At 61.5% G+C, this 26,069-nt stretch overlaps 1 protein-coding gene across 4 annotated transcripts in view; it reads right to left on the bottom strand.

The window, feature by feature from the left end:
- The window catches only part of OSBP2 (oxysterol binding protein 2), a 143,259-nt gene that overhangs the window by 15,825 nt on the left and 101,365 nt on the right, over positions 1–26,069 (bottom strand). For all 4 annotated transcript variants that reach the window (XM_045534484.1, XM_045534485.1, XM_045534486.1 and 1 more), the window contains 2 exons: positions 15,116–15,369; positions 261–453 (listed from right to left, as the gene is read on the bottom strand). In XM_045534484.1, the coding sequence (XP_045390440.1) occupies positions 261–453; positions 15,116–15,369 (447 nt within the window). The remainder of the gene's footprint in view (positions 1–260; positions 454–15,115; positions 15,370–26,069) is intronic.

Below are 26,069 nucleotides of genomic sequence, written 5' to 3'. Positions count from 1 at the left end.
ACAGCTGGGCTCATTTCACGTTTCTTTTCAGAATCTGAACCTAGTGCAGGGATACTGTTGCCAGTGAGTGATGGGCAGGGGACATATGAAGCCAACTGAGAGGCAGGCCAGAGCTGGCCAGGACAAGCCCACATGTGGTCACACTAAGGGGTGTGTAAGGAGGGCACAGCAGAAATAGTGTAAGCGCAGCCAGTGTCAGAGAGAGAAGCTGAAGGTTGAGCAACGGACCCAAGCCGGCCGGCCAGCCCTTGCCCACTCACCCTCGCTGAAGCTCTTGGTGGGGTTGTTGGACCGGCCAGGGGCGCTGCGGAAGGCCCGCTCGAGGCTGTTGTGCTGCTTGGCTAACTGCTCGATGGTTTCCTCCAGGTGGGCGCGCTGCTCCTGCTCATACTGCAGCGCCCGCTGCCATTTCCGGCTGTGTAGCTCTGCTAGTTCCAGGAAGTCCCTGCAGGCCTGGGGTGGGGGAGTGGCTGTGTGAGCCCCAGGCCTCCAGTGGGGGCCTGTCTGCTCCTACCTGCCACACCCCCACCTTTCCAGCTGCAGGGACAGGGAAGAAGGCCCTGGGAGTGCTGTCTGGCCTCCTTCCCTCTGCTGGGGTGGTCAGAAACAGGTTTGCTGCCCCTTTGACCTCTCTGGGGACGTGGGAACCCTGGCACCCATGCTGGTCAGCTTCCCACAGGATGCCATGTGGAGAGCACGACACCTGGGCGTCACTGGTCTGCACGCTGCCTCCCCAGCACAGCCCCTTGGAGCTGGAAGCTGCTGAGTCTTTTGCTCATCTTGGTTGGGGTCCAAGCTCTCTGCTGCCACATCCTCATTGCATGCTGGGCCTCCCGTTTGTCACTGACCCTTGACTACACTGGAACCCAAGGCAGCCCTGGCAGCTCAGTCCAGTCCCTGGCTTTGGCACAGAAGGAAGGAAAGACACACTCTGCTGTACTACCCAGCTCAGAGGTAACAGGTCTTATCTGGCAGAACTGGGACTGGAACTTTCCACCAAGTTACGTCACAGTCTGTATCATATAACTCTTAAGTTTCCCCCTTCAAGCTTGTGGCCTAGTATGACATCCAGATTCTTTTCAGCTTCCCAGGTGCATAGGTGGTTCCATCACATTCTTATAAAGCAGGGGTCAGTCATTCTGTCATTATAGTGGAGACGAAGGCCCAGGCCTCAGCTGTCCCTGGAGGGCAGTGAAGTCCAATGTGGGGACCTCTGGATTCGCCCTTTCTGGACACCTTCTTTAACCCAGTAGGAGGGGACCCGTTTCCTTGGCCCACGCCTGCATCAGTGGTCTGGCTGCAGCTCCCCCGCACTCCTCCCCACCCGTTATTGGACCAGCTGCCCCGAGTGCCCGCTGGGCTCCACACGCATCACGCACTGTCTGACCCAGAGGGTCAGAGACAAGCCATCCTGCAGAGAGGCAGGCCCACAGGCCCTCCTCTGCGACACAGGGATAAGGCAGCACCGTCTCCAGCGGATGTTGGGAGGAAGTGGGGAGGTGATGTGGAGCACTGGGCCAGGGAGCACTGCACAGATACAGCCCTGGGGGCTACCACCCACATCTGCACGGGCACCTGCAGGCCTTCCACCACCAGCAGCTCCCAGTGCTCCTCAGACCTCTTGTGCTGTTTCCCCAGGAAACCACCTGGCCCTGCCTCCGTGGGGCCCGCCCAGGCACCTGCCAGCTTGGTTAGTTTCTCCAGCGATTGTGCCTGTTTCTTTCCACCATAACCTGCTTCCCGTGGAATCCCCCCAGATCAGCAAGTGCTTCACAGTATCTGCTGCCTGGGTGGCGCCTACCAGGGAACTGGGGCTGAGGGCAGTGGGAGTGAGCAAGGGGGTACGTCCTGGGCCTCCTGAGGACCAGTCCCTCCAGGGGCGAGCAGGCTTACCCCCGACTCTGCATCGGGGTGCCCTGCCCGGGCTCAGCTGGCTCACTCAGCCCACAGGGAGAGCCTGAGCCCCGGTAGCCAGTCTGGCTGGAAGGAAAGGACCCCCAGCCTGGGGCTCCAGAGTTCTGGCTGCTCAGCTGGCCCAGGGACATCATTCTTCTAACAAGCCCTTCTCTGGGCACCTTCTCTCCATCGACTGCCCCCCCACCAAGCACCCTTGCAGGTGGGCAGGGCATGGGTGCCCCTCCTCATTCTGATGATGTGGAAATGGGGCCTGGAGATGCAGCATGACCTGCCCAAGGAAGCCAGGAAAGTAGTGGAAAAGGACACATTACCAGGAGTCAGAAAACCTGGGTTCTGGCACAGGCCACCCGGCCCCCTGAGCCTGTGTCCTTACCGTGAGACAGACAGTAATCCCTGACAGACCCTGCACTCACAAGCTTCCCCATCTCAGCTCACCCAGCAAAATCCTCGAGGTAGGACAAGTGAGATCATCCCCATTTGACAGATGGGGAAACTGAGGCTCAGTTCCTGGAAGCTCCCCCTCAAAGGCAGCAGGCTCCAAGGAGGCACACTCATTCCCACCCTCCCTGGAAAGGTCTGGGTGCAGGTCTCTGCCTGGCCACACCTAAGCAAGGATTTATACTGCCAGGTGTCCTGGCATAGGTTGGGGTGGGGAGGAGAGCCCGTCTCGGGGAAGGAAAGAAATCACCTTGTCTTACGCACTTAACAGGGTCCTGAAGGTGGGAGAGGCTGTGTCCAGGGTGGTTAAAGATCTGGGGCTATTTTGAGTTTGCAAATTATGGGTCTGTAAGGCTCCCCCTTGGGTGTGGAGCTGCAGTCACTGGCCACCATGCAATTTAGTGGGCCTGGGAGGGCCCTGGCTCCAGGCCCAACTCTGCCACTCCCAGGCTTGTGTCCTGGAGCCGAGGCCTTCACTGCCCTGGGTCCTACAATGGCCTCCCTGCCTCCCCTGCAGCCCCATCCCTCCTTCTCTGCTGTAGACCTCAGGGTGGGGACCCCGACAACAGACATAGTGACGCACCATCCCAGTAGCCAGACCAGAAGGCACCTCTTTGCTGGTTCTATGCCAATGGGTATAAGGGATGGTGGCAGGGGCAGAGTACCCCTCTGGGAGCCTCGGAAACATTCCAGATTCTACAGGAGCCCCATGAAATGGGTGGACAGAGACCTTTACTCCATTCCAAGACAGTGAAACAGGTTCCGATGGCATGCAGCCAGGAGGTGGCAGAGCCAGATTTGGAACCCAGGTCCTCAACCCAGAGCTCGCTCCACTACCTGCCCCCTGCCTGCTGTGCCCATGAGACCCAGGGGACCCTTGCGTGCCATGGCCCTGAGCTTGGCCCCAGTGCTGTTAGTCCTGATTCCTGCCACCTGTTTACTGTGCTGCTGTCACGGGCACAGCTCAGCTGTGCTGTTGCCCCAGGCTGATGGCCAGGCCCTGCCCAGCTGGCCTCATGGCAGGTGCAGGTGAGGAAGACAGCTTCTGTCAGTGGAGAAGAACGCCCTCGTCTGCCTGGGCCACACTTCCGGGAAGTCCCTTGCCAGTTCCCCCTGCAACCTCCTGAGACTCAGAGCAAGGGAGAAGGGGCTGCCCAGGTCAACAAGAGGTGACTGTGATGGGATCCTGGGTCTGTCTGGCCCCAGGGCCATGCTCCTTCCATATAACCAGGCCACCTCCACACAAGGCGTGGTCCCCTCATTTGTCCACCTTGGAGTGAAGGCGCAAAGGGCAGGGCTGTGCCGTGCATGGCGAGAGGTAACCGATGCTTCATAGTTTTCCGGGTTCTACTAGTCTGTGGGCCCTGACCGGCAGCTACATGAGGCCTCGCGCCCCTGCCCGCCCCCCTCCCCTGCCCCATGGCGACTGCTCCATCACTTCCCGCCAGCCCTCTGCAGCCCCGAGATCACGTCAGTGAGGTTTAACATAGACGGTGCTTTGCTTTTATATACCTCATCTCATTTAAAACAAGACTCCTACAAGAGCCACGCAACAGCAGCGTGGCATAGCAGCCACAGGTCATGGTAATAATTCCCACAAACTCACATCTGAGGACATCTGGCCTTCCCAGCAGCAAAAGGGAAGAGGGAAAGATGAACATAGAGTGAGGATGAATTAGGATCCCTACCTCCTATCCTCGCTGTCCACGGGCTCTAGATACTTTAGAAATGACCATTTTCTCCACCAAGGGACAGTGGAGTGTTGGCACTTTTCCCCAGGCCCAGGCAGCTGACAGCCTCTGCTAGGCTGGCTCCCAGCCCTCTCCAGCCTCCCTGGGTCACCTCCTCCCCAAGCCCTCATGTGTGGCCCACCAGACGTGTCTTCCTGCCCTTCCCTGGCTCAACCCCAAATAAACCTGCTTCTTCTGAAGCGGCCCCTCTGTCACAGCGCACGCCCACTGTGGGCCAGGGCTGTCTGGGGCATTCTCACAGGCACCGAAGTACCTTTTCTAGAGTAAGTGTGACTGAGGAGGTGGCTCAGAGAGGCCAAGGGACTTGCCCAAGGCCACAAGGAGGCATGCGTAGGGGCAGGGTCCGAGTCTCTGTGCCTGCAGGTCTCCCAGGACATGGGACTAGCGTGGTCACAGCTAAATCTTTACTGCTGTCTGGGAGCAAGGGCAGAAATGTCATGAGATCCCGTGGCCTTGCTGGTGTGGAGCCGGGTTCCCAGGAGATGCTAACAAGGACGCCTGGGAATAACCCTGTCTAAGCAGCAGTGTTGGCCCTCGCCTCGGGGGGAAGGGGCTCCGCCCGGCACTCTTGACCAAAGCTGAGTTCACACGACCAGGGCTGCTGGCCGATGACCTGGCCAGGTGTGACCTGCAAACACCTCACAGCTACCATAGGGCTGCCTGGCACAGTGCAGCAGCAAGACAGGAAGGCAAATCCCCTGGCACAGCTGGGGCCTGGTGACTAGGCTGGGCACATGCAGATTGCAAAGTGTCACAGTCACCTCAAGGGGGGGTGTACAGGGCCGCTGTACCCTAATATTGAGAGGCTTATGTGGTTGGACCCAGGGCCTTTGTCACAGCCATGGTTGGGTGTCACCCGCAGTAGATGAGCTGCCTGACCACCCCCTCCACCCCTGATGCACCCACCTGGTGTCCACGCCCAACTCCCAGGGTCTCTTCTGCCACCACCGGCCTTCTCCAGGCCCCATCCCGGCCGTGCTGTGGAGAGGCAGATGCCCGGCTGGCCCTGCCGCCCTGGAATGCTGAGCTGGGTTGTGCGCTGCGCGCTCATTAAGCTGGATTAGGCCTGGGGCCTGGCAGAGGGGCCGGCGGGGAGAGAAGCAGGGAGGGCCCTGCTGACCCAGCCCAGGCCCAAACATGGTCGCACTTCCCTCGAGGCTCTATGACAACTACACCTGGGGCCAGGGAGCGTGTGCCCAGCCCTGTGCAGGAGGGGGGACTTGGCTGACCCCAAGCCCCCACCCACACCATGCCCGTGTTCTGAATTGTTCCAGGGGAGGGGAATGAGTCCAGCTGGGAGCCAGAGCCAGTGTCTGGGCCCTGCACAGGGGCTGCCTCGATGCCCACCCTGGGGCAGGCCCATAACCTCCTGGGCCTCCGTGTCCTCCTGATTCTGTGACCTGTTAGGTTGATTGTCCTCAAAATGGGGACAGGGTTCCAGTCTCCCAGCCCTGCCCCTTCCACACCCGCCCTAGGGCTGTGACAAGGGTGCTGGTGGAAGGGCCACGGGGGGTGCAGGTGCTCCCAAGATGCAGAGGGCCTGGCCTGGGGTGTAGGATGCCCCTAGCATCGTGGGGAGGGCGGGGAGCCTGTGCAGCTGCTGGGGTGGCCCTGCCCGCCCACTGGGGATGCTCCCGTCAGAGAAGGAGGCTGTGAGGGCTGCCACCCAGGGTAAACCAAGTCAGGGGCCATGCCGTGTGAGCTCCAAAGGGAATTCCTGCTCCTCCTCCTGACAGGTGCCCCATGGGACAGACACAGAGTGTCCCTGACCTGGAAACCTTTGCCCAGCTGTACTTCAGCGGAAGGATAAATTCTAATCGCTTTTGCTGTTCCTAATCCTGGCGACAATCGCACTGCTCCCCAAACCCAGGCAGGGGAATAGGGCATGAGGTCACCCAGCCTGGGTCCTCTGTCTGTCCTGTGTGTGGCCCGGGGCAGCCTCTCGAGTTCACGGGAGTTCGGCCCAGGCCTGGCCTTCAGTGGCTGCTGGCAAACCACCAGCTTCCTCCCGGGTCACTTCCCTCCTAGACAGGGACGTGAGAACTGCTGGACATGGGGGTGGTGGCTGTCGGGCCCCTGGAGGAGGTGGGAAGAGGGGCCGAATGCCCGGAGGCTCCAGGCGGGGCGACTGGCCCTGTCTCTGGCCATTGGCCCACACAGCAGGTCCCAGTAACCCTGGGCCCAGGGAGGACGGGAGAAAGGGCTGTGCTCCCACCTGCAGCCGGGCTGGGACCTGCCTGGCATCTGACATGCCTGCCCTACAGTGGCGCCCCAGCTTCTGGGCTCCCGGGTGGACTCCCCCTCTCCCTGGGCTGAGGCTGGCCGCCCCCCACACTGGTCCTCACGTGGCCTTCATTATCCCTGCCTCTCACTGGTCTGGAGGTAGCGACTGGGGTGGAAGTCACGGAGGGTCGTGGTGTCCCTGAGCCCCTCTGCGTGGCCAGGGGATGCACTGAGAGTCAGCGGGGTCTTGCCCCCCTCCCACTGAGGAGCGTGGGCTGGCCTCACCTTACACCGATGAAGCCCAAGTTCAGCACATGCCCCACAAGGGCAGGAGGCAGTGCTGACATTCAGGCCAGCTCTGTCTGGCCCAGGAGCTGCCACACTGGATGAAGCTCGGCCACCTTAAGTGTCCAAGACCAAGAGCGAGGACGTCTGCAGCCACAGTGCTGGGGCCCCCTCTGGCCCGGCCAAGCTGCCACGCTGTGCGTCCATCACCGTCCCCGCGCACTCGAGCTGAGCTCCTGGCACGGCTCCTGCCCGCGGCCCTGGGCCCGGCTGGCCGGCACACGGCTGCAGCCCTCCCTAAACGCCAACGGGGCACGGTCGAGGCTTGTCCTCCCAGTGACTCACTCTGGGCACTGGCGAGGCAGCTTTCCACTTCAATTAAAATTTTAAAATAGCCCTTTCCCCATTCAACAGTTGACCCCTTGTGCACAGGAACCGACGCCATCTGGCTACCAGTTTGCCAACTGATTTTAGACAATTCTGGAATCTATTTTTACCCATCTCACCAGGCCTCAGATGAGCAAGCTGGCAGGAGCACAGCAGTGGTCAGCTGGACAGGAACCTGCCCCACGGGCCCTGGGAGGACGAGTGGGGGCAGCTCTGGGCCCCTCACCACTGCCCGGGTCGGCCGAGGACCCTCCCCGCGACCTGCTGGGCCGTGAGCCAGACGGGCCGGGCCAGAGAAGCCTCAGAGCATTTCCAGTTGTGAGCGGCTCTTTCTGACATGTCTTTATTTCTGCGATGCCTCGAGGGCCCCCAGCTGCTGGCTCTGCCTCTGCGTACCTGTCCCCGCCTGCCTGTTTCCCACTCTGGCTGTCTGGGGCCCTCGGTGCACTTTGCCCTTGCGGCCCTGTCCACCTGGATTGTCCCCTGAGCCCACTCCATCGAGCCCTGGCTGTGCTGGGCGCTCCTCCTATGCAGGCTTTCCTGCGTCCTTGCCATCAGGATGTCACAGGCACCCGCCCAGCCAGCTCCACAGCAGGCACCGGAGTGTGTCTCTTACGGACGCCACCTTCCTTGGCAGACCCAGGGGCCGGGGTGCAGGGTCTGTCGCATCTGGGCCCGCCGAGGTGGGCCTGGTGAGCAGCACCCTGCTGGCCGGCCCTGCTCTCCCTGCCTTCTGTCACCCGGGGCGCCTCGCCGGGCTTCGGGCTTTTGTGGGGCTCACTCCCAACTGGCTCTGCTCACTCACTGGCTGCACAAAACCATTCCCGGGAAGGACCCTCCTGCATCCTGTCAGAACCGTGTGAGGGCCAGGGCGGGGGGCTCCTGGTGGCCCAGGCCCACACCCTCAGGTCCTCCTCATGGACTGATGGCCGCTTCTCACCCGCAGCAGCTCTGCCGGGCCCTCCTGCACCTCAGAGCAGCACCGGCCACCCCCACCAGCGCCAGCTCCTCTCTCCCTGTCCAAGGGCCTCCCACGGGGTCTCCAAGCCCCTGCCCCTGCCTCACCGGCACCCATTCTCCAAGCAGCGGGGGCTCTTGCTAAAATGCGAGTCAGATCATTCCACTCGGCCTCATGAGTCCCTCCTCGTCTCATTCCAAATGGAAGGCAGATGTTCTCAGCACAAGGTCCCCTGTGACTGTCCTCCTTTCCCCTCCCACGGCTCCCGGCACTCGCTCCACCTGCGGCCACCCCAGCCCCTGGCGCCCCTGCTCCCTAGGTAGCCCTCCCCCTGCAGCCATTGCACCTGTGACCTCTCACCCCATCCCACCTCACGGGGCCTTTCCTCTGAAGATCTGTTTGCCTCTGATGTCCCACGTCACCCTGGAGGTTACAGCTCACCCATGAGGATGTGGGTCCCACGAGGGTGGGGCTGTGCTCGCGGTGTCCCCAGTGCCTAGAACTGGGCGTGGCTGGATGACGGAGGCGTCCCGTGCACCTTGGCATCCGCCAGCGGCTGCACAGTCCCTGCCCGCAGATGTGCTCACTGGGTGCCAGCAGGGTGGACCGGGGCACTCCAGGCTCCTGAGGGCTACAGGGGGTCCCATGGTTGGAGGGGCCAAGTCCTGGGCCCCCGCATGAGTCACCAACTATGAGGAGCCCCTCCCAGCTAGAGTCTGCCTTGCTCGGGCCCCACCTGCGGGGGTGGGAGGGGCAGAGGTGGGGACAAGCCCCCAGAGTCCAGCTGCCAGCCCACGGAGGGGCCTCAGGACTGCAGGAGACCACTGCTGGTGCCCGCCACCCAACCCCCTGGCACCTCCTAATGGGGACTGTGACTGCCCTCTCCCCTGGCCAGTGGCAGAGGGAAGTCCCCAGGGCTCAATGGGCAAGAAAATGCGTCTACATGAAAGTCAGAGAGGACAGCATGTCCCCAGCCAGGCCCTGCTGCCCTGGCTGCAGATGGAACCTGCCTCACACCATGGGCGGGCTCACCCCCAGGATCGTGGCAATACCACGGGGCTCTTCTGCCCAGGGCCAGGAGCCATGAGGCCAGAACACTGGGCTCGAGACCGAGCTGTAGAGCAGCCGAGGCCACCCAGGAGAGCCCAGGTGACAGGTGACACAGCCCCAGCCCTTCCACACAGACCCTACGGCCAGGGGTAGGGGCAGCCCAGGGACAGATGGCTGCGATTCCAAGCGCAATAGCTGGGCCTGCAACCCTCGGCAAAATGACCACTCTGGGCCTCAGGGTGGCACCTGATTAATACAGATGGTGACAACAGGCTATAATGACACCAACCTCACATGGCTGTTGTGAGGACCAAACCAACTACTGGGAAGGAGGCTTGGGAGGACTGCTCTTGTCACACCACCACCCACTGCCTGTCCTAACCAGGCACACGACTTCCCATTAAAGCCAAGCTCATGGAGTACGCGAAAGCTGCAGGGCTTTCTCTCCACTTCACGATACAAGTGCCCAGAGCACGAGCTGGGCATATGTATCAATTCAGCCGTTCTCCACCTTAAACCAAGTGACAGATCCAGTGCCACCACCCAAGGCACACCTCGGCACCTGGGGGACGCTGACGTCGGGGAGAACGTGGCCACGCACAGGCCTGGCCAAGCACCTGTGCACAGGAGGGTGCAGTTCAAGGCTCATTCTAAAAACCAGAGTCATTTAATAGTGCGGCGAGGTTTCTCCCGAATGGCGGCCTGGCTCACGGTTGCCCCGAACAGTAATGCAAGCAGGGATCTGCGGGGCTGGCCTTCTTCAGAGCCGAAAAATTACCCACTAGGGAATTTTGCCAGACACTAAGTGATTCACTCATTTGCTCCTGTGTTTTTTCACCTTTCTCTCTCTCTCTCTCTCTTTCTCGCTGAGGCTGCCCTGAGCTGGGCTCTGTGCCAGGCACACAGGCTGCAGGGCGGCTGGGGCAGGGCGCTGTGGAGCTGCAGACGGGGGCTGGTCAGTGGTGCCAGGGCGGGGATGGGAGAGGGCAGGGGGTGTTCCTGGCCTCCTGCCCCTGGTCAAGGGAAGGGACAGCTTTATGTCTCCACCTGATGCAGTAGGCCGTATGGAGCCAGGGAGACGTGGGCTTGTTGTATCCTTAGCTGCGACCCTGAGCAAGTCCCTGGGCCCCTCAGCCTCAGTCTCCCCACACGTAAGCCTGCTGGGGAGGGGGTGACGTCTGCATGTGCAACACTGGTGTGCCACGCAATGCCTGGAAAGTTCACCCCGGTCCTGTGCTGGCTTGTGCTGGCGTGCTGGGGCCAGCCGCTCCCAGCCCAGTCCCCAGTAGCTGGGGCAGGCGGGATCGGGCTGACTCCAGCTGGCGGACTGCGAGAAGGGGCCTGGCAGCAGCTTCAGGGTGGGGGAAGCTTCACAGAAGAGATGACGTCCACCTGAGGTGCCGACAGGTGGGGCCAAGAGACAGTGGCCACCTCAGATCTGGGGAGAAGCCAGGCTGGCAGGGGACGGGGGTGGGTGGCCCAGGAATTGTGTGAGCCCCTGCGCCACTGCTCCCTCCGGCCGGGAACCTCAGAGCCAAGCTGGTCTCTCCACGTCACCTCAGGGGGAAGGAGGGGCGTCCACTCTCTGGGGCAGTGAGGCCACCACCCACACAGTCTGTGAGCTCTGCCCAACGACCGAGCCACCACATCTGGGGAATGTCCGCAGAGGCCCAGGAAGGGGAACCAGGTGGGACGACTAACGGACGGGCTCTGGAGCCAAACTGGCATAGGCCCACCCTGGCCGGGGTGTAAAAACCTACACGCAGTGACGGTCCCTTGTCTGCCCCCTCTGCCCTCTGCGGGCCTGGCCGTGGCTCGCCCTGACTCTCCTGCCAGGCCCAGCCCCGCCTCCCCGGCCAGCCGTGGACCTTGGTAGGCCCTCCCCAAACTCGGCCCTCGAAAGTGGGCACATGAGCTGGTGGCCCTGGGTAGATCCTTATAGAGTAGGTCACACGGGTGGACACACGTGTGATGGTCTGTCACTGTAAGAGTCCACCGGACTGCCTGTTCCCTGCAAGTCCCTGCCTGGCACAGGCCTGGGCTGCGAAGGTCTGGGTTAATGGCCCACCAGGCAGGATTTGCCCAACTTCGTGACAAGAGACAGGGCTGCCCTGAGTTCCCTGTGAGGCTGCTGACGTGCTCAGATGCTGTCCCCAGGGGGCCCCTTGCAAGGCCTGCCAGGTGCACCCTCCAAGTCCTGCGAGAAAGAACCCCGACAACCACAGTGCCACAAGAAGGGGGCAGGAGGCTGGAGCCCCGCGTGGTGAGCTCGTGGAAAACACACGGTACGGTTTAATGTCACAAAACACTGTTCCAAGCTGGTCGTCTCTGGGGAGTGCAGGGTGGGCAGGGTGCTGTGGGGTGCTGAGTGGCTCTGCAGGCCGCGGGCTGGGTGCAGAGCCTCTGCTCTCTCGCTGACCTTGTTCAGGTGAGGAGATGGGACTAGACGGGCTTTGTAAAAGGTAACGTCACAGGCAATGTGAGCGGTGGGCCACTGAGAGTTTCTCTGGAGACACGAGACCCCCTTTGAAACAACACTCCCCTGGGCTACTGCTGGGGACACAGGTGAGCGAGACACTCAGCCTGACCTCAGGGAGTACAAAGCCTGGAGGGGCAGCTGGAACAGCGGGCTAAGCGCAGCATCGTCCCTGGGAGCCGGGCTCCCAGCCAGGAGGAAGGACTGCTCGAGAGAGGGCTCGGAGAGCCTCCCGGCCATGGTGACATCCATGTGGGGGTCTGAAGGATGAACAGGGACCTGCCAGGTATCCGAAGGGTGGGGAAGGAGTGTTCTAGAAAGTATGGCGCTGGCAAAGGCATGGAGGGTAAGACACTGCGTTGTGGTTCGACATTCCCGATCCAGAAACCTCCTCGGAGCACCCGAGGAAGAGGCCACACTTCATGCGAGGTGAGGACGGCCGCATCGCCCCCAGGGGGCCGTGGGCTCGTGGCTGGGCCTGCACCACTAGCCGTGGTTCCGGGGCGCTCGGGCATTGTCCAGGGGACCCGTCCCTGCCCTGCAGGAGGCTGGGGCCTAACGGCTTACGATACTGACGCTCCTTCCCAGACTTGAAGGAGGTTTAAAAATGGTCCCCCTGACCCTTCTCCTGAAGGCTGGACAAGCTCTGCTGCCTTGGGGGAAAGGGGGGAAGAGCAGCTGGTCCTGTCCGTGCAGGAAGGGGCCTCTTCTGTGCCCCGGGCTCGGTCAGAGCCTACGCGGTGCAACACACAGCGTTTCACCACGTGGGGAATACGGCACCCGGGAGAGTCTGCCCTGCCCAGGGTGCCCGTGGGAACAGAGATTCCCCAGACTCAGGTGCGGGTGCTGCTGGAAGCTTCCGGCTCACACCCGTCAGGGCAGAGGTGGGGAGGGGGCGGTGGAGGTGCAGTGGGACACCCACAGTGGGGAGGAACAATGTCCTCTCACGGTGAGATCTGGAGGGACTGGGGATGATGATTTGTGGCTTCTGGGGACAGATGGGGGTGGCTTCTGTCTCTGAGTCCCCAACTCCCCAGGAGGGGCCCTGGTGGGGCTGTAGCGGGGGCCATCAGAGGCTGCATTGCAGCTTAACGGTAGACATACCAGGGACTCAGAGAGGTCCCTGAGGTTGGGATCCCACCGTGTGCCACCTCTCGGTGTCCTGACCTTGGAGTAAGCCACAGCAGGAGGGGGCGTCTGCGGCCCTTTGGAGTCTGTCACCTCCTTGGAGAGGATGGGGCCATCAGTCCCCCAGCAGGCCACACCGACCTGGGTTTGCTTCCCAGCTATCAGACATTGAGCAGCCTCAGTTTCCACTTTGGCACTAACAACATCTAATGGCACTAACGAGGCTGTCGGGCAGGGTAAGGGTCCAGTACGTGAACAGGCTCCCTGGGGGATCGGGGGCAGAAGCAGCGTGGCTGTCCTAGTCATAGATCCCTGGTCCAACCCCTTCCTCATGACAGGTGTAAAAGCTGAGGCCTGGCCAGGGATGGGGACGCCTGTGTCCCATGACTTTCAGGCAAGCAGCTGGCTTTGCCTATGTGGCCCCTCTGCATGCAGTGGGGCTTTGGACACTTCGTGTCTGACAGCCAAGCAAACAGCATGGGACCCTCCCAGAACTGAGCCGGTTCCTGCTAGAAGGAGAGTGGCTGTCAGGAAGGGTCCCAGGGACAAACACTGGCCTCTGGGCTGGCCTGGGCCACAAGCACAGCCTGTCGGGCAGCAGCTCTCTCCTGCCCTCCCTTCCGGTTGGACAGCAGGAGCTGGGGAGGGACCCTTGTGCGGGGTCTCACCAGCTCCTCCAGCAGAGCCTGGCCCTGGGCACAGCTCCTGTCACTCAGGCCTGACTCTGCTGCCGGAATTGAAAATAGGCATCATGACCAACCTCAGGGGACTGACTGCGCTTCCCATAAAACAATTCATTATGCACTTAGAAGGCGAGCTGTTTTTATGGCTTCATAAACACAGATGAGCCTCTGCTGCCGAATAAAAGATGGCGTGAGACTGAAGCTGGCTGAGCAGCTCATTGTCTTGGAAAAGCCCAGACTGCTTACTCAAGACAAAGCGACTTCGGTCTCGGGTCGGGCAGCAGTGCCAGGGAAGCCACGGGCAGGCGGGCAGTAGTGTCTGGGATGGATGGGGAAACACAAATGCATTGTTCTGTCATTACATGCTTCACGTTTGCATGGGTCGCTGGTAGAGGTACAGGGACCTGGACCCACAGAGCCTGTGGGCTGTACCGAGGACAGTGGGCCCGAGACGACGACATAGGGAAATAGAGAGCAGACGGTGACGGGGTCAGACGAGCCACGGCCCAGCAGTCTCAGCACACAGGGCCAACCACGCCCCGAGCACAGTGGCCTCGAAGGACGGACACCGGTACACACGCCTGCTGGGCTCAGGCAGGAAGCACCTGCAGGCCAAGTCTCCGGACAGTCTGGGACGAGGGTGCACCTCGCTCAGCTTCAGGCCCCAGGGTGGGGATTGCCAAGGCTGCAGTTGGGCACTCCAGCCTGAGCATGTCTGGGCAGGTGTGGGTGGCGGGGTGGCCCTCCTACCCCACAATCGTGCTGCCAACGGGCCAGTGAAGCGGGCTTGGGGCAGGTCACAGATGCCCAGGGTTTATTTAGGCTGGGGACTTGGCCTGCAGTGGGATCCAGTCTCTATCCTTCCACCCCGCCCTTGGGTTTCCTGTTGGACCTAGAGCCTGGTGCCAGCTCCCAGCTCAGCTCTGGTCTGACCCCCTAGCTTGGAGTCTGGGTCCCCCCCAGAGCTCACCCAGCCAGCAGAGTGGCCCTCCGAAACCACGCTTTCAGGACCCTGGCTTCCTCCTCGGTAGTGGCCCCCATTTCTGCACACCTGCTCTAGCCCCTGGCTCCCAGCAGGCCATCCCAGGCTCCTTAGGATGGCACCCCTGGCCTGGATGTGTCCCTCTGTGGGGCTGTGCTTGGGACAGCAGTCAGACCCGTGTCTGGCGGTGGAGGCCTGGAGGAGCACTCACACTTCTGGGGAGCACTCACCAGGCAGGAAGAGGAAGGGCCCGGAAGCACAGTCAAACTCTGTACTCCTGCCACCACTGTGGGACCCTCCCGGCTCCCAGTCACAGCAACATGGCTTCCAGAACCCAGGGAGGGTGGCTCGCTCCCAAGGCTGGGCCTCTCCATTTACAGCTATGGTTACTGGCTGCGTCTGCTCTCAGCTTGGCACGACCTTGGCAGACTTGGCTCCAAGGCTCTTGTGGCTAAGGGAGCCCCCAGCGCTCCCCCGGGGCACGTGCGGGTCCCGATCCTGCTGCGTCTGTGGGCAGTACCCAGGGAGGAGGCCCGGCGTGGCAGCTGTGTCCCTGCTGTGTGGGACCCTGGCATCAGCCACCTGCAGCCTCCGCCGGATTCCACACCCAACTCCGGCTTCCACCAGACGGTTAAAAAGAACGTCCTCGCCCAACAATGGCTGTGTGGCCGAGACGATGCACACAGAGAACCCTGAGAGTGCAGGGAGGCGCTGACTTTGGGAAGTGACTTGGAGCCACAGGAAACGGGGCCCTGGCCTGTGTCAAGCACCCCGGTCAGCTACTCAGGGACCACGGTGCAAGTGCCCTAGAGCCCCGGCCGGGGCGGCGGTACTCACGTTGATCATAGCATTCGACGTGATGCGGAAGAGCGTGGCCCGCTCGTTCACCGCCTTCAGCTTCTCCCCGCTCTCGGGCGGGATCTTGAGGCCATCCAGCTCATTCAGGGAGCGCTGCAGCGCGGCCCCGTGCTTGGCGATGAGGTCATTGCACGTGCCGAGGTCATCTAGCTTCAAGGAGAGGTTCTTCAGGGTTTGGTGTAGCTCGCTCTTGTCGGCTGGAGAGGCAGCGTCCTCGTCGTCCCCAGAGTCATCTGCGGAGGGGAACAGAGTGCGTGGCTATTACCAACTGACACAGTGCAGAGAGAGGCCCGTGTGGCCTGTGCTGAGCAGGGCAGGTGGCACCACTGGAAAAAGATCAGCTCCCTAGATGGTGCCCGCTCCTGCTCCCGGCCGGGCTCTGGCAGGTGGGGTGGGCGCAGGCCCTCCTGGCTCTGTGGGAGGGTGTGGGGGCTGGGGGGTCAGCTTGAATGACGGGGCCTGGACTGGGCTGTGGGGGACGCAGGCCTGCAGGCGTCCACCTGCGTGCAAGGCACCAGCTCCCCCAAGTTGAGGCCTGCAGGAAAGGGTGGGCCGTGCTGGGGAGAGAGGTGGAGATTGTTCTCTGGGCACAGAGACCCCCAGGATGGGGCCTGGGCCCCTTTCCTGGCATCGCAGGCCCACCCCAAGCCGACCAGCTTCCCTCCAGCCAACTCCATTTGCTCTCCCTCTGTGCCCATCCCCAGCCGCACCAGACAGCCCGCAGTTCCCCGCAGACACTGTGGCCTGCTGTTTGGGGCCTTTCCCACGTGTCCCCACAGCCTGGAACCTCCTTACCATCCCCCATCTCTTCAGAGGTCTCACCCCAGCTGCCCCTTGGAGGCCTGCCCAATGCCAGCCTCGCTCCAAACTCTGCCAAAAGGCCCCCATGTCACAGTAGAAGTCCCCTCTCCCTGCCTTCACCCGTCTGCCCTGCAGGGGCACAGCCCTGTCACCTATGCAATGCCTTCTGCCTGCAGATGCTGGCTGTGGCCTCTTAACGGCCTAGTCAGGGCAGGGACTGTACCATCCACAGGGGACAGACGAAATTGAGGCTCCGAGAGGTACAGTCACGTCCAGCTGCCCAGCAGCCACTCTTCCCGCCAGGCTGCTGGGGCAGCCACGAGAGGGGCCAGGCAGTGACCTCTGTTCCCCTTTGCACCGTCCTGTCACCGCTCACACGGCTCTGCGGAGTCCCTCAGTGCCCCCTTTCCTGCCAGCCCAGCCTGTGTCTGGGGGGCGAGCGGCTATGGGGGCCTCTGAGGGGTGCGCCGCGGCAGGTGGGGGGGGCAGCTGGCCTGGGGCCCTGCTGCTGCCTTAGCACTGGGCACAGGACAGGCAAGACACTGATGCCACCTGTGAGCCCCGGACGCTGTAACTGCCAAGGGGTTTCTGAAATGCCTTGTTCCAGAAAGAATCAGCAAAAACACTGTTTTAGATGAAGAAAATCTGTAACCCCGAGATATTTTTTAGAAAAAGAATGCATATTGTGAGAAGATATTTCTTCCCACGGCAGGCGAGGTGCGTGGGGGGTGGACACAGCTGAGTCACTGTTCCGAGAGTGCCCTGAGCCCACGGCAGGGTCAGGCCAGTCAGCTGCATGGGGACCGAGCCAGGGGGAGCTGAGGGGACATCCACTGCACACCCTGTCGCCCCCGGCCACAGGGGCAGGGAGCCTCCCTCCCGAGCCAGCCCAACTGCAGCCCCGAAATGGCCCTGTGTCTAGAGACCACGAGTGCGGGGCCCACTCTCTCTGCAGGTGAGAAAATGCAGCTTCTGAGAGGCCAAGCCACCAGCGCAGGGGCCAGAGCAGGGACCCGAATCCAGGTCCATCTGCCACAGCTTGTCCTCTCTCTGGATCGCTGTGGACAGGCTCCGGCAGCTGCCATGGACTGCGCCTTTCTGGGTGCCAGGCCTCGGTTAATGCACTTGATGACCCACTGAGGCAGGTCCAGGGGCAGGACGGTGCACTGAAATTGCCCAGCTGCTGGCAGCTGGGCCACTGGGGCGCTGTGGGCACTCAGGTCTGCAAAGAGTGCTGGGCAGAAGTGCCACCCACACCTCACTTCCGTCCCAGCAGGGGCCTCCTGAGAGTGGGGCTGGGCAGGGACACGGTGGCTGGGCAGCACTTGTACCCGAGGAGCCAGTCAGAAGGGCACAAAGCACATGTGGCAACCTCATCCCCACCTGGTGGGGATCTTCCTGCCCATCCTCCACGTTCTGCGAGGGTCTGCAGCCGCCCCTCCCTCTCTCTGGGGCACACGCTGCCTTCCCCGGCCCCAGTCCCCCTCACCGCCAAGCCCCCTGCAGGCAGCTGCTCGGCCTCATTCATTCTGGCCGCTGGCTGGCACTGCACCCAGCTGGTTTTCCTGGGAAATGCTGGGTGAGCTGCACCCAGACCCAACCTGGGTCTCGGCAGCCTGGGAGCAAGCTCTGGAAGAGGCGGCTGCCCACTGGTCAGTGACGACGCAGTGGGGAGAGACGGCAGGTGCCCCGCCCTGCAGCAGGCGGCAATGACAATTGTGTTGACGATGGCAGCTGAGGTGCCAGCACTTTATGAAACATCAGACAAATAACTCATTCAGTCCCTTCCCCTTAGCAGCCTCATTTTACAGGGGAGGAAACTGAGGCTTGGAGTAGGACGGGTCCTACAGCGAGCGCGTGGCAGAGTGAGGAGATCCCAGTCTGTGCTCCCCACCGGGGCCCCCCGAAGTCATTCTGGCCATTTTCCGTGTCTCACCGCAGGCTGCACCGAGGGCGTCTCTGTGCAGCGTGCCCGGGGAATGAGCCAGAAAGCTGGCGGAGGGCAGTCAGCCCCGACCCTCCCTCGCACGGGGTCCCACTCTCACAGGGTTTAGGGGAGCATCTCGCCCTGCCCCACCGGCCTGTGTTGTCTCACTCTTCCCACGCTGCCAGCCCTGCCAGGAAGTGGGTACAAACAGGATGCTGGCACAGGGGGAGTGGGGCTGCAACCCGCCACCCCGTGCCCTCGTCTTAGCAGGAGGGCCGTGGCTTGGCGCAGCGGCGTCTGGGCTGAGACCACTGGGCAGCTAGAGAACAGCAGAGGGCAGGAGCCCGCACGGCTGGCTGAGGGCTCGGACCTCCGAGGACATGGCTCACAGAGGGGGACAGTTACCCAGGGAACCAAACCGATGGGCTGACGGAAAACTCCAGAGCTGAAGGGGCCAAGATGGGGACTTCTGCCTCCGCACCCTCTCGCTTTACAAAGAGCCAGTCATTTCCTTGCTGTGCCTCCCAGCGGGCTGCCAGGATGATCTTTCCAAACTCTGCTTGCCCCTCCCCAGGCCTCGCCAGGCCCGGCTGCCTGTGCGCCGCTGTCCCGCAGGCTCCTGATGTACAGATCAAACGTTCGCAGAAAAGCAACCGCCGCGGATCCCGGGGAGCCGCTCTGCCACCTGCACAGGATGTGGTTTCTGACACAAGGACATCTGAGCGTGGAAGGTGGAGAGCTGACTCCGCTCTTGCCCAGAGGCAGCTTGGGGCCAAAGCGGCCTGTGCCTTCTAACGGGAATGACGTCTCCTGAGTCTTCGGCCAGTGGTGTTTCCTGGGCCTCCCTGGCTAAAGCGACCAAAGCCAACAGCAGCCCCAGCCGTGGAGCATGGAAGGAACAGTGAGTGTCAGCCTCCAGGCCAGGCACGGCTGGGAGATGGGGCACAGGACGGCTTTGACACGGCAGGACCACGTCCAGAGAACGACTGTGGACTAAGAGCCCCAGCCGATCACAACCGCCTCTCGAGAAACAGATTCCTAAAATACTCATCCATTTTCGCAAGCTACGTGGAAGAATGAATTCTCTTTCTTGTTAAAAGAGAATAAATGCATAACGCGCGGGTTACCAAGGTGTTACAAGACAGCTGTCAGAGCTGCTCTGTCCGTCTTCGCCAGGCCACCAGAGTGTGGCAGTGGCCCTCCATCCGTGGCAAGCTTCCCGAGTGCACCTGTTTCCAAGCCTTAGTGGCTGTACTGGGTTGGCTAGTGTCACCCCCCAAATCCACATCCTTCCTGGAACTTCAGGATGTAACCTTATTTGGAAGGGTCAATGCAGATGCAATTGACAAAGATAAAGCCACAGTGGAATAGGGTGGGCCCTTAAGCCAGTATGGTGGGGTCCTTAGAAGAGGAGAAAAGACACAGAGACGTGACGACAGGGGCAGAGATTGGAATGATGCAGCCACGAGACAGGGAGCACCAAGGATTGCTGGCCACACTGGAAACTAAGAAAGGCACGGAGCAGATTCGTCCTCAGAGTCTTCAGGGGAACGCGGCCCTGCCCAGACCTTGACTTCGGACCTGTGGCCTCGGGAACTGTGAGGGAACAAACTTCCGTTGTTTTGAGCCACTAGTTGGTGTGATTTATATGGCAGCCCTAGGAAACTGAAAACAACACATATTCACTCTCTGGAAAGAAGAAGTCCTAAAATCGAGGTGGGCAGGGCTGCGTTCCTTCTGGAGTGTCTCTTGCCCTTTCTAGCTTCCAGAAGCCGCCCTCATGCCTTGGGCTCAGGGCCCCGCCGCTCCATCCTCAAAGCCGGCAGAGTAACTTCTCGTCTCTCTGCCCTCCGACCTCTCTTTGTAGCAGGGCTCAGGAGGGTTACACCGGCCCCCCTGGAAGATGCGGCATGGCCCCCGTCTCAGGATCCTTAACCTACTCACACCTGCAATGTCCTTCTGCCACAGAAGGCAACACATTCACAGGTCCCAGGGATCAGGACACGGACAGCTTGGGGAGCCATTATTTGGCTGTCACTCGTGCCACCTTCTCACTCTGTGGCTCACCGTTACAGTTGGATTTACTGCCCCGGGGAGAGGTCCCTGGATGCTCCAGTTGTCACTGAGACTCCTTCCCGGGCACAGAGACCTCACAGGTCCCTGTGTCCTCCCCAAAAAGCCGGGTGCATACGCGGCCCTGGCCAGGCTCTCTGCAGGGTGGGGAGGAGCCGGTTCTGGGCCGGGCAGTCCTGCTTCTGACTCCACGTGGCCTAGGTCAAGTGCGTAAGTCCCTACACAGGGGATATCAATGCTGCTTCTAGGAAGGACGTTAAGCACCTAGCACGTGGCCAGCACAGAGCTGGGACTTAATGCGCACCAGAGCCCCGGGCCCCCAGCCTGGCAAGATCTCTGTTGCCTTCCATTGACACAGCTCACTTTTGCACATAACTGTCTCGAGTTTACTTCAAATCACAGAGGCTCGGAGCCAGAGGGAGCCTGTCTGGTGGGCACCCAGCCCCGCTCCCCTCAGGGCTTCCTCCCTCGACCCTGTCATAGCTGGATCAGCTGAGGAGCCACCAGGCACCTCACCTGGGCCGGGACCCTGGGGACCTCACCTGGGCCGGGACCCTTTCTACAGAGGCTCCTAGGAAGGAGCAGGTTGCTGTGGCAACAGCCAGTGCAGGGGAGCCATGTAGGCTATTTTTAGAAGTGTAGCTTTTTTCCATCTTTGGAGGAAAATGGATCCAGTTTCTTAGCGGGGAAGCCCTGCCAGGGGGCAGCTTTTTGGACCGAGAAACCCAAAGGCTGCACAGAGATTGGATTCGGAGTTGGTGCTGTGGGAGCCCGAGGCTCCACGCCACCCCATTTTGTGCCGCCTGTTGCTCGTTTGTCTGGGGGGGCCCAGCTGTGACCTCACCTGCCCGTGAGCTCCTTAGGGTCAGGACACAAGATGACTAGAGGGGACCCCTCCGCTCGTATGTGTGGCTGGAGCTGAGAGCATCCCTGGGGACAGGAGCAGCCCAGGCCAGGGTGGGAGGCTGGCACTCACCCCTCTACTGCACCCACATCCAGCGCTGGCTGGACGAGCTTTGGGGAGGTGCTGCCAAGATGGGTCCTGGCAGAGGGACAGGACTGCAGTGGGAGGGGACAGGCTGGCAGGGGCTGGGGAGGAGCCTGGAGGAAGATGCTGGGAGGTCCTGCAGGGTCCTGGGCAGCGGACATTGAGACAGTTCACGCCCTGCCCCCCATCCCAGCAAGGCCTGGCACGCCACCCACCAGCAACACCACGTCCTTCAGCCGTCCTAGTGCCACACATGGAGCCCCCGAGGCCTCACTGTGCACTCAGGCACTTTCCCGCTTCTGTGCCGCCCACACCCCACTGCAGGTCACTTTCCTCCCCTCCTCTGCTAGAGGTCGGGTCACTTCCACTGAGCAGCCCGGAGCCCTCAGGCTCCCCAGCACTGGGCTCCTCCACCGGTCTCTGGCCAACTGGAGTGACATTCGGGGTGGTGGCTTCAGGGCCCTGGGGGGAGCAAAGACAGAGAAGCCTTGCCCTGCTCCCCCCACTGCCCCCCACCACAGCAGGGGTGCCTGCATTGGTGCAGCATGGGGGCCACCGTGCCCGGGGCCTGACACCCAATTGTCTGTCACCAGCAGGATTAGCTCTAACCAGCGGTGCTCCCTCGGGCCAGCCGCGTAGTCAGTGGGGACGGGCAGGGCTGTCCCTCCCCTCTCTGCAGAGCTGAGTCCAAGTATGCAGGACTGGGATGCAGCAAGGCCTAGTCCCCAAGCCCTGGCAGTTTTCCACCCTGTGGCCTCGTCCCCTGAGCAGCCACTCCTCTCTGGGGCTTCCCCCACAGGGCTGCAGACCCCCATGGCGGGCCTTCATCCCATCCTGAGCACTAGAGACTTCGAGCAGGGCATGCATCCTAGTGTTTCTCAGTCTGGCTGTGCAGAGACACCCGCCACGGGGCCTCTGAGACGAAAATGAAGTAGTGCCACTTTCCAGTGGGGACGCGGGGGCGCTGCACCCTCAGTAGAAAACAGCCATTCCCCGCCCGAACGTTCTAGCGCAGCAGCTTGGGAGGCTGATTTAGATTTCGGGGGAGCGGTTAAGCTGCCCGAGCTTGATCCCAGAATCCAATCAGCCTGATGCCAACAACACAGAGAAGCGTGTGTGGGAGCGAGGTTCTGGGGGATGTCAAGTGACGTCACTGCATCTGAGAATGAACAACCCGGCTGCTCAGTGACTGCCTCTGGGCTTCCGGATGCTGGGCCAGTTCCGTGTGTCGCACACGGTATTCTGCAAGCGTCACCCCCAGAAGAAGAAAGGGTGGCGTGGAGAGTTAAGAGGCCCACCCGAGACTCCAAGGCTCCCAGATGGCACAGCTGGCATTGGTGCCATGATCTTTGCAGAGAGCCTGATGGCACCTGCCACCCCCATGGCCCCGGGGCTGCAGAGGCTGGCCAGGCCACGGGCTATAGGGTGAGCTGCAGCCCACGCCCAGCCCTGAGACAAAGCGGTGGCCGCTGCTACCCTCCAGTCTGGCCAAGAGTGGGCAGGGGGGGAGCTGAGCCCCACCTGGGACGTGACACTGGTTCTCCAACCCCAGCCCCAGAGGAGAGCCCCGCCCTGCAGGCTGTGGCTGCCGACGACGTTCCGCCCCACTCAAGCAATGGGGAGGGGAGCCTGAGAGGTGTTCTGGGAGCTTCCAAGAGAACAGGGAGTCTGAGACCACTGACAGAGTAGGGGCTGAGACAGGAGCCTCGGGGTGGGAGTCAGGGAGATGACTTCACACGGGGGGTGGAGCCCGACTCTTGGGAGGAGGTGGAGCCTTGCGGCTGGTGCAGGATGGTGACATGCTGGCAGGTGGTACGGAAGGAGGATGCTGCAGAAGAAAGAGCAGAAGCACTGGGACAGAGGTGGGACAGAGGCAGCGAGCAAGCGAGGGAAGCAGGGAGCGGAGCGGCCCCTCTGAGGCACTGCCGGTCCCTCCCGCCCGGGGAACCCACGAGGACAACCGGCTGCCTTCCCCAGTGGGCCCTGTGGGGTCTGCAGAGAAAGGAATCGTGGATTAAAAATGAAAACCTTTGGGAGACTGGACAAGTGGTGCCCCTGCCCTCAAGGAAGGAGGTGACTAAAGGCCCCGAGAAGCTCCACCTGAGCCTCCCTTCCACTGGAAGGCATGTCAGGATCTAATCTGATGGAAAATCAGATAGTAATAAATAATAAATTGTGCAACGCTGCCAGGTGGATGGAAAACCGGCCAGAGCACCAGCGTCACCTTGATCCTCGAGGCCTCTGTGGCCCGTCTCCCTGCTCTGCGCTGGCGATGGGGTGGGTGGGGCTGGGGCATCCCAGGAACCTGGAGAGACCACACTGGTCTCCTCGACAGCTGCTCCAGGAGAGGGGCACAGCGGTGACACCTGGCCAAGGCGGGGCGCCCAAGCCTGACATAAAAACCAGGCTCTGCTTGGATCCCATGGAGCTGCAGGGGCAGAAACCCCATTCAGTAAACGCGAATCTGCAGGCTGGTATCTGCAGTGGCTGAATCTCATCTCTTTCCAGGGACAAACGCTAAGACCCCAGGGCCAGCTAGAGAGACCAAAGAGCACAAGTCTCAGAGGACAAAGAAACTTACCTCCTTTCCTCTCACAGTCAAAGCCACGAGCCAAAACAATGGGTGAAAAACACAGGCACAGGGGTGAAGGTCAGGACACCCATGGACCCAGGGCACCTCCCCAGCAGAAGGCTGTGACCCGGAGCTGCACGCTGTCCTTGGCTGTCCTCAGGATGACAGGCAGCTCTGGGCAGCCGGGCCCACCCCCAGGGAGATAAACAGGTGCCGAGATGGAGGCAGAAATAGAGGTGCGTGCTCCACTTATGGCATCTGCCGAGATGCTAAAGACAACCTGCCGCCCACGGCCGCCTCCAGCCGGTAGAGCACCCACCCCACCCCCAGCCCCCACCCAACCAGGCCTTCCACAGGGTCGCCCTGAAGGAGGGAGGCCCTGATCCAGCACTGTCGGGCGCTGATCCCTTCCAGAGCCATCTGGGCTCGCTCGCCCACCCTGTGCCAGCTGGGCGGGGGAGGCCGGCGCTGCAGCCCACCCCCCTGGCGGGAAGTGAGCCAGGCAGGGCGCTCTGCTTCTCACCCAAGCCGCTGTTTAAAACGGCACAGGAGAGGCCCAGAGCTGGAGCACAGAGGCTCCCTCCCCTTCCTCTGCACTGGGGTCAAGACCAGAAACCCACCTGCATCTCAGCACAGGGGTGCCTCTCAGGGGGGCTGGTTTCTAGGCAAGAGTGAGCCTCCTCCAAGGCGAGCCTCAGCTCCACCCAGCCTCTGCTGTGGGCCTCTAAGGCCCAACCCACCAGCGTGCCTGCTCCGAGGCTCAGCTGGCGGCTGCCTGGTGACCTGGGCTGGGAAGGGCATCAGTGTTTTTAAAAAGCTTCTCCAGGAGTTTTCTTACTGCCGCAAGAGTGAAAACCACCCGGTTAGATGCTACCTAAGGTCCTGCCAACTTTAACATCCCATAATACCAGGCTACAGCCACATACATTGCTCCTTATTGTCCCCCACAGCTCCAGGTGCTGCCTGAGCTCTGCAGATGAGGGAACCAAGGCTGAGGGGAGCCGGGGTGGCAGCCAGGCATCCTGGCTCCCGGGGCTTCCTCTCCCGGGCCACCCCCTGGGTGACCAAATCAAATAGGAAAATAATTCTCCCATTATCCTGACATCTCAGGAAATGACACTTTCCTTTTTTCCACACTGAGGTCTAGCCTTTGTCCACATAACACGAATTCAATTTGGCGTTCTGCTTTTCCACCTCCTAGCACGTGGCCCATAAGGCTTTCCCAGCCTCGACGACTTGGCTGCGTGCGAGGGGGTGCCCCAAATCCCAGCCAGTCATAGGCTGTGCCCTCCCGCGGCACCGCTGTTTGAGTCGTGACAGGAGGGCTTCTTCCTGCCCTCGCTGGCACATGGGGCGGTGCCACCCTGGGCCCGACCCCGAGCACAGCTGCTCTGAAACCACTGGCCGTACCAACGGGCTGGGCAAACACCCCCGAGCTCACGCTTCTCCTAACCTGTCACCAGGCATCTGCGGACCCCGTCCCTCAGCTGACAGTTGTGGGGTCAGCAATCCCTGACCAGTACGAAGGACCCTTTAGTGGACAATGAAGAGACCTGCCAGGTGAGTGGTTTATACGACACAACGCAAACATGGGTCCCAAGGCCAAATTCTAAAGCAAGCGTCTGGCAACCCGCACGTGAGAACCCCCGGTCCGTCTCACGTGGCACCAGCCTTGTTGAGCAGGTCACTGGAAACTACTAGCTTCCAGTTTCCAGGCCTGGAGACAGCCGCCCTGCTCATCCTTGGCAATCACTTGATGCCCACGTAATCGCACTAAAGAGCTTTCCCCCGGCGGCCACCTCTGGGTGTCGTTGGTGGGGGCCGGGCTGAGGGAGGGGCCCCACCATAGGAGCCGCGGGGCCCTGAAGGGGCAGGGGCTGCATCTGCCTGGCCGATCCCCACATCCCAGAGCCAGGCGCACGGGAGGGAGGTGCCACACAGGAACCTGCTGTGTGACTAGGTGACACGTGACACAACAGGATGGGAAAGCGTTTTGTGAACTGAGGGAGGGAGCGAGCAGGCGGAGCAGGGAGGAAGGTTAGGACGCTTGGGGGTCAGGAGAGTCTAGGTTTAGGGTTTTCCTTTGTGCTGCTCCTGCCTCTTGAGCTAAGCAAGGAACCAAAGACGAAGTGAATCACAACCACGACCTGACCGTCCTGTGACCGGCCCTGTGACTTGCCCCTGCAGCCAGCCCGGCGACGTGGTTCCTGCGAAGATCTTTTCACCCTGCAAACCCTCCCTGGGTGCCCTCCGGCCTCCCCTGCCTGCAGTGGAGGGTGGGTGTCCCTGGGCGGCCCCTCGCCAACACTTACTGACAGGCCGGCTTGGTCGAGTTCTACGGGGAGGGCGAGATGGAATGTCACACTCTGCTGGACGTAAGGCAGACAGTTCATGTCTTAAATGAACAAGGGGATGAAGGACCCCTTAGTTTAATAACCCAAGTCAGAGATGCTCCTCCCTTTTATGACTCAAGCAGACCTGGAAGTCCTACTTTGTTGTTCCTCAGCCCCGTCACCTTGCACATTCACTTAACATCTTCACCTCAGTTTTCATCTGTAAAGTGGGTTAGTGC

Source organism: Lemur catta, chromosome 21, assembly GCF_020740605.2.
Source record: "Lemur catta isolate mLemCat1 chromosome 21, mLemCat1.pri, whole genome shotgun sequence".
Lineage (NCBI taxonomy): Eukaryota > Metazoa > Chordata > Mammalia > Primates > Lemuridae > Lemur > Lemur catta.
This window is presented reverse-complemented; position numbering and strand designations above follow the sequence as displayed.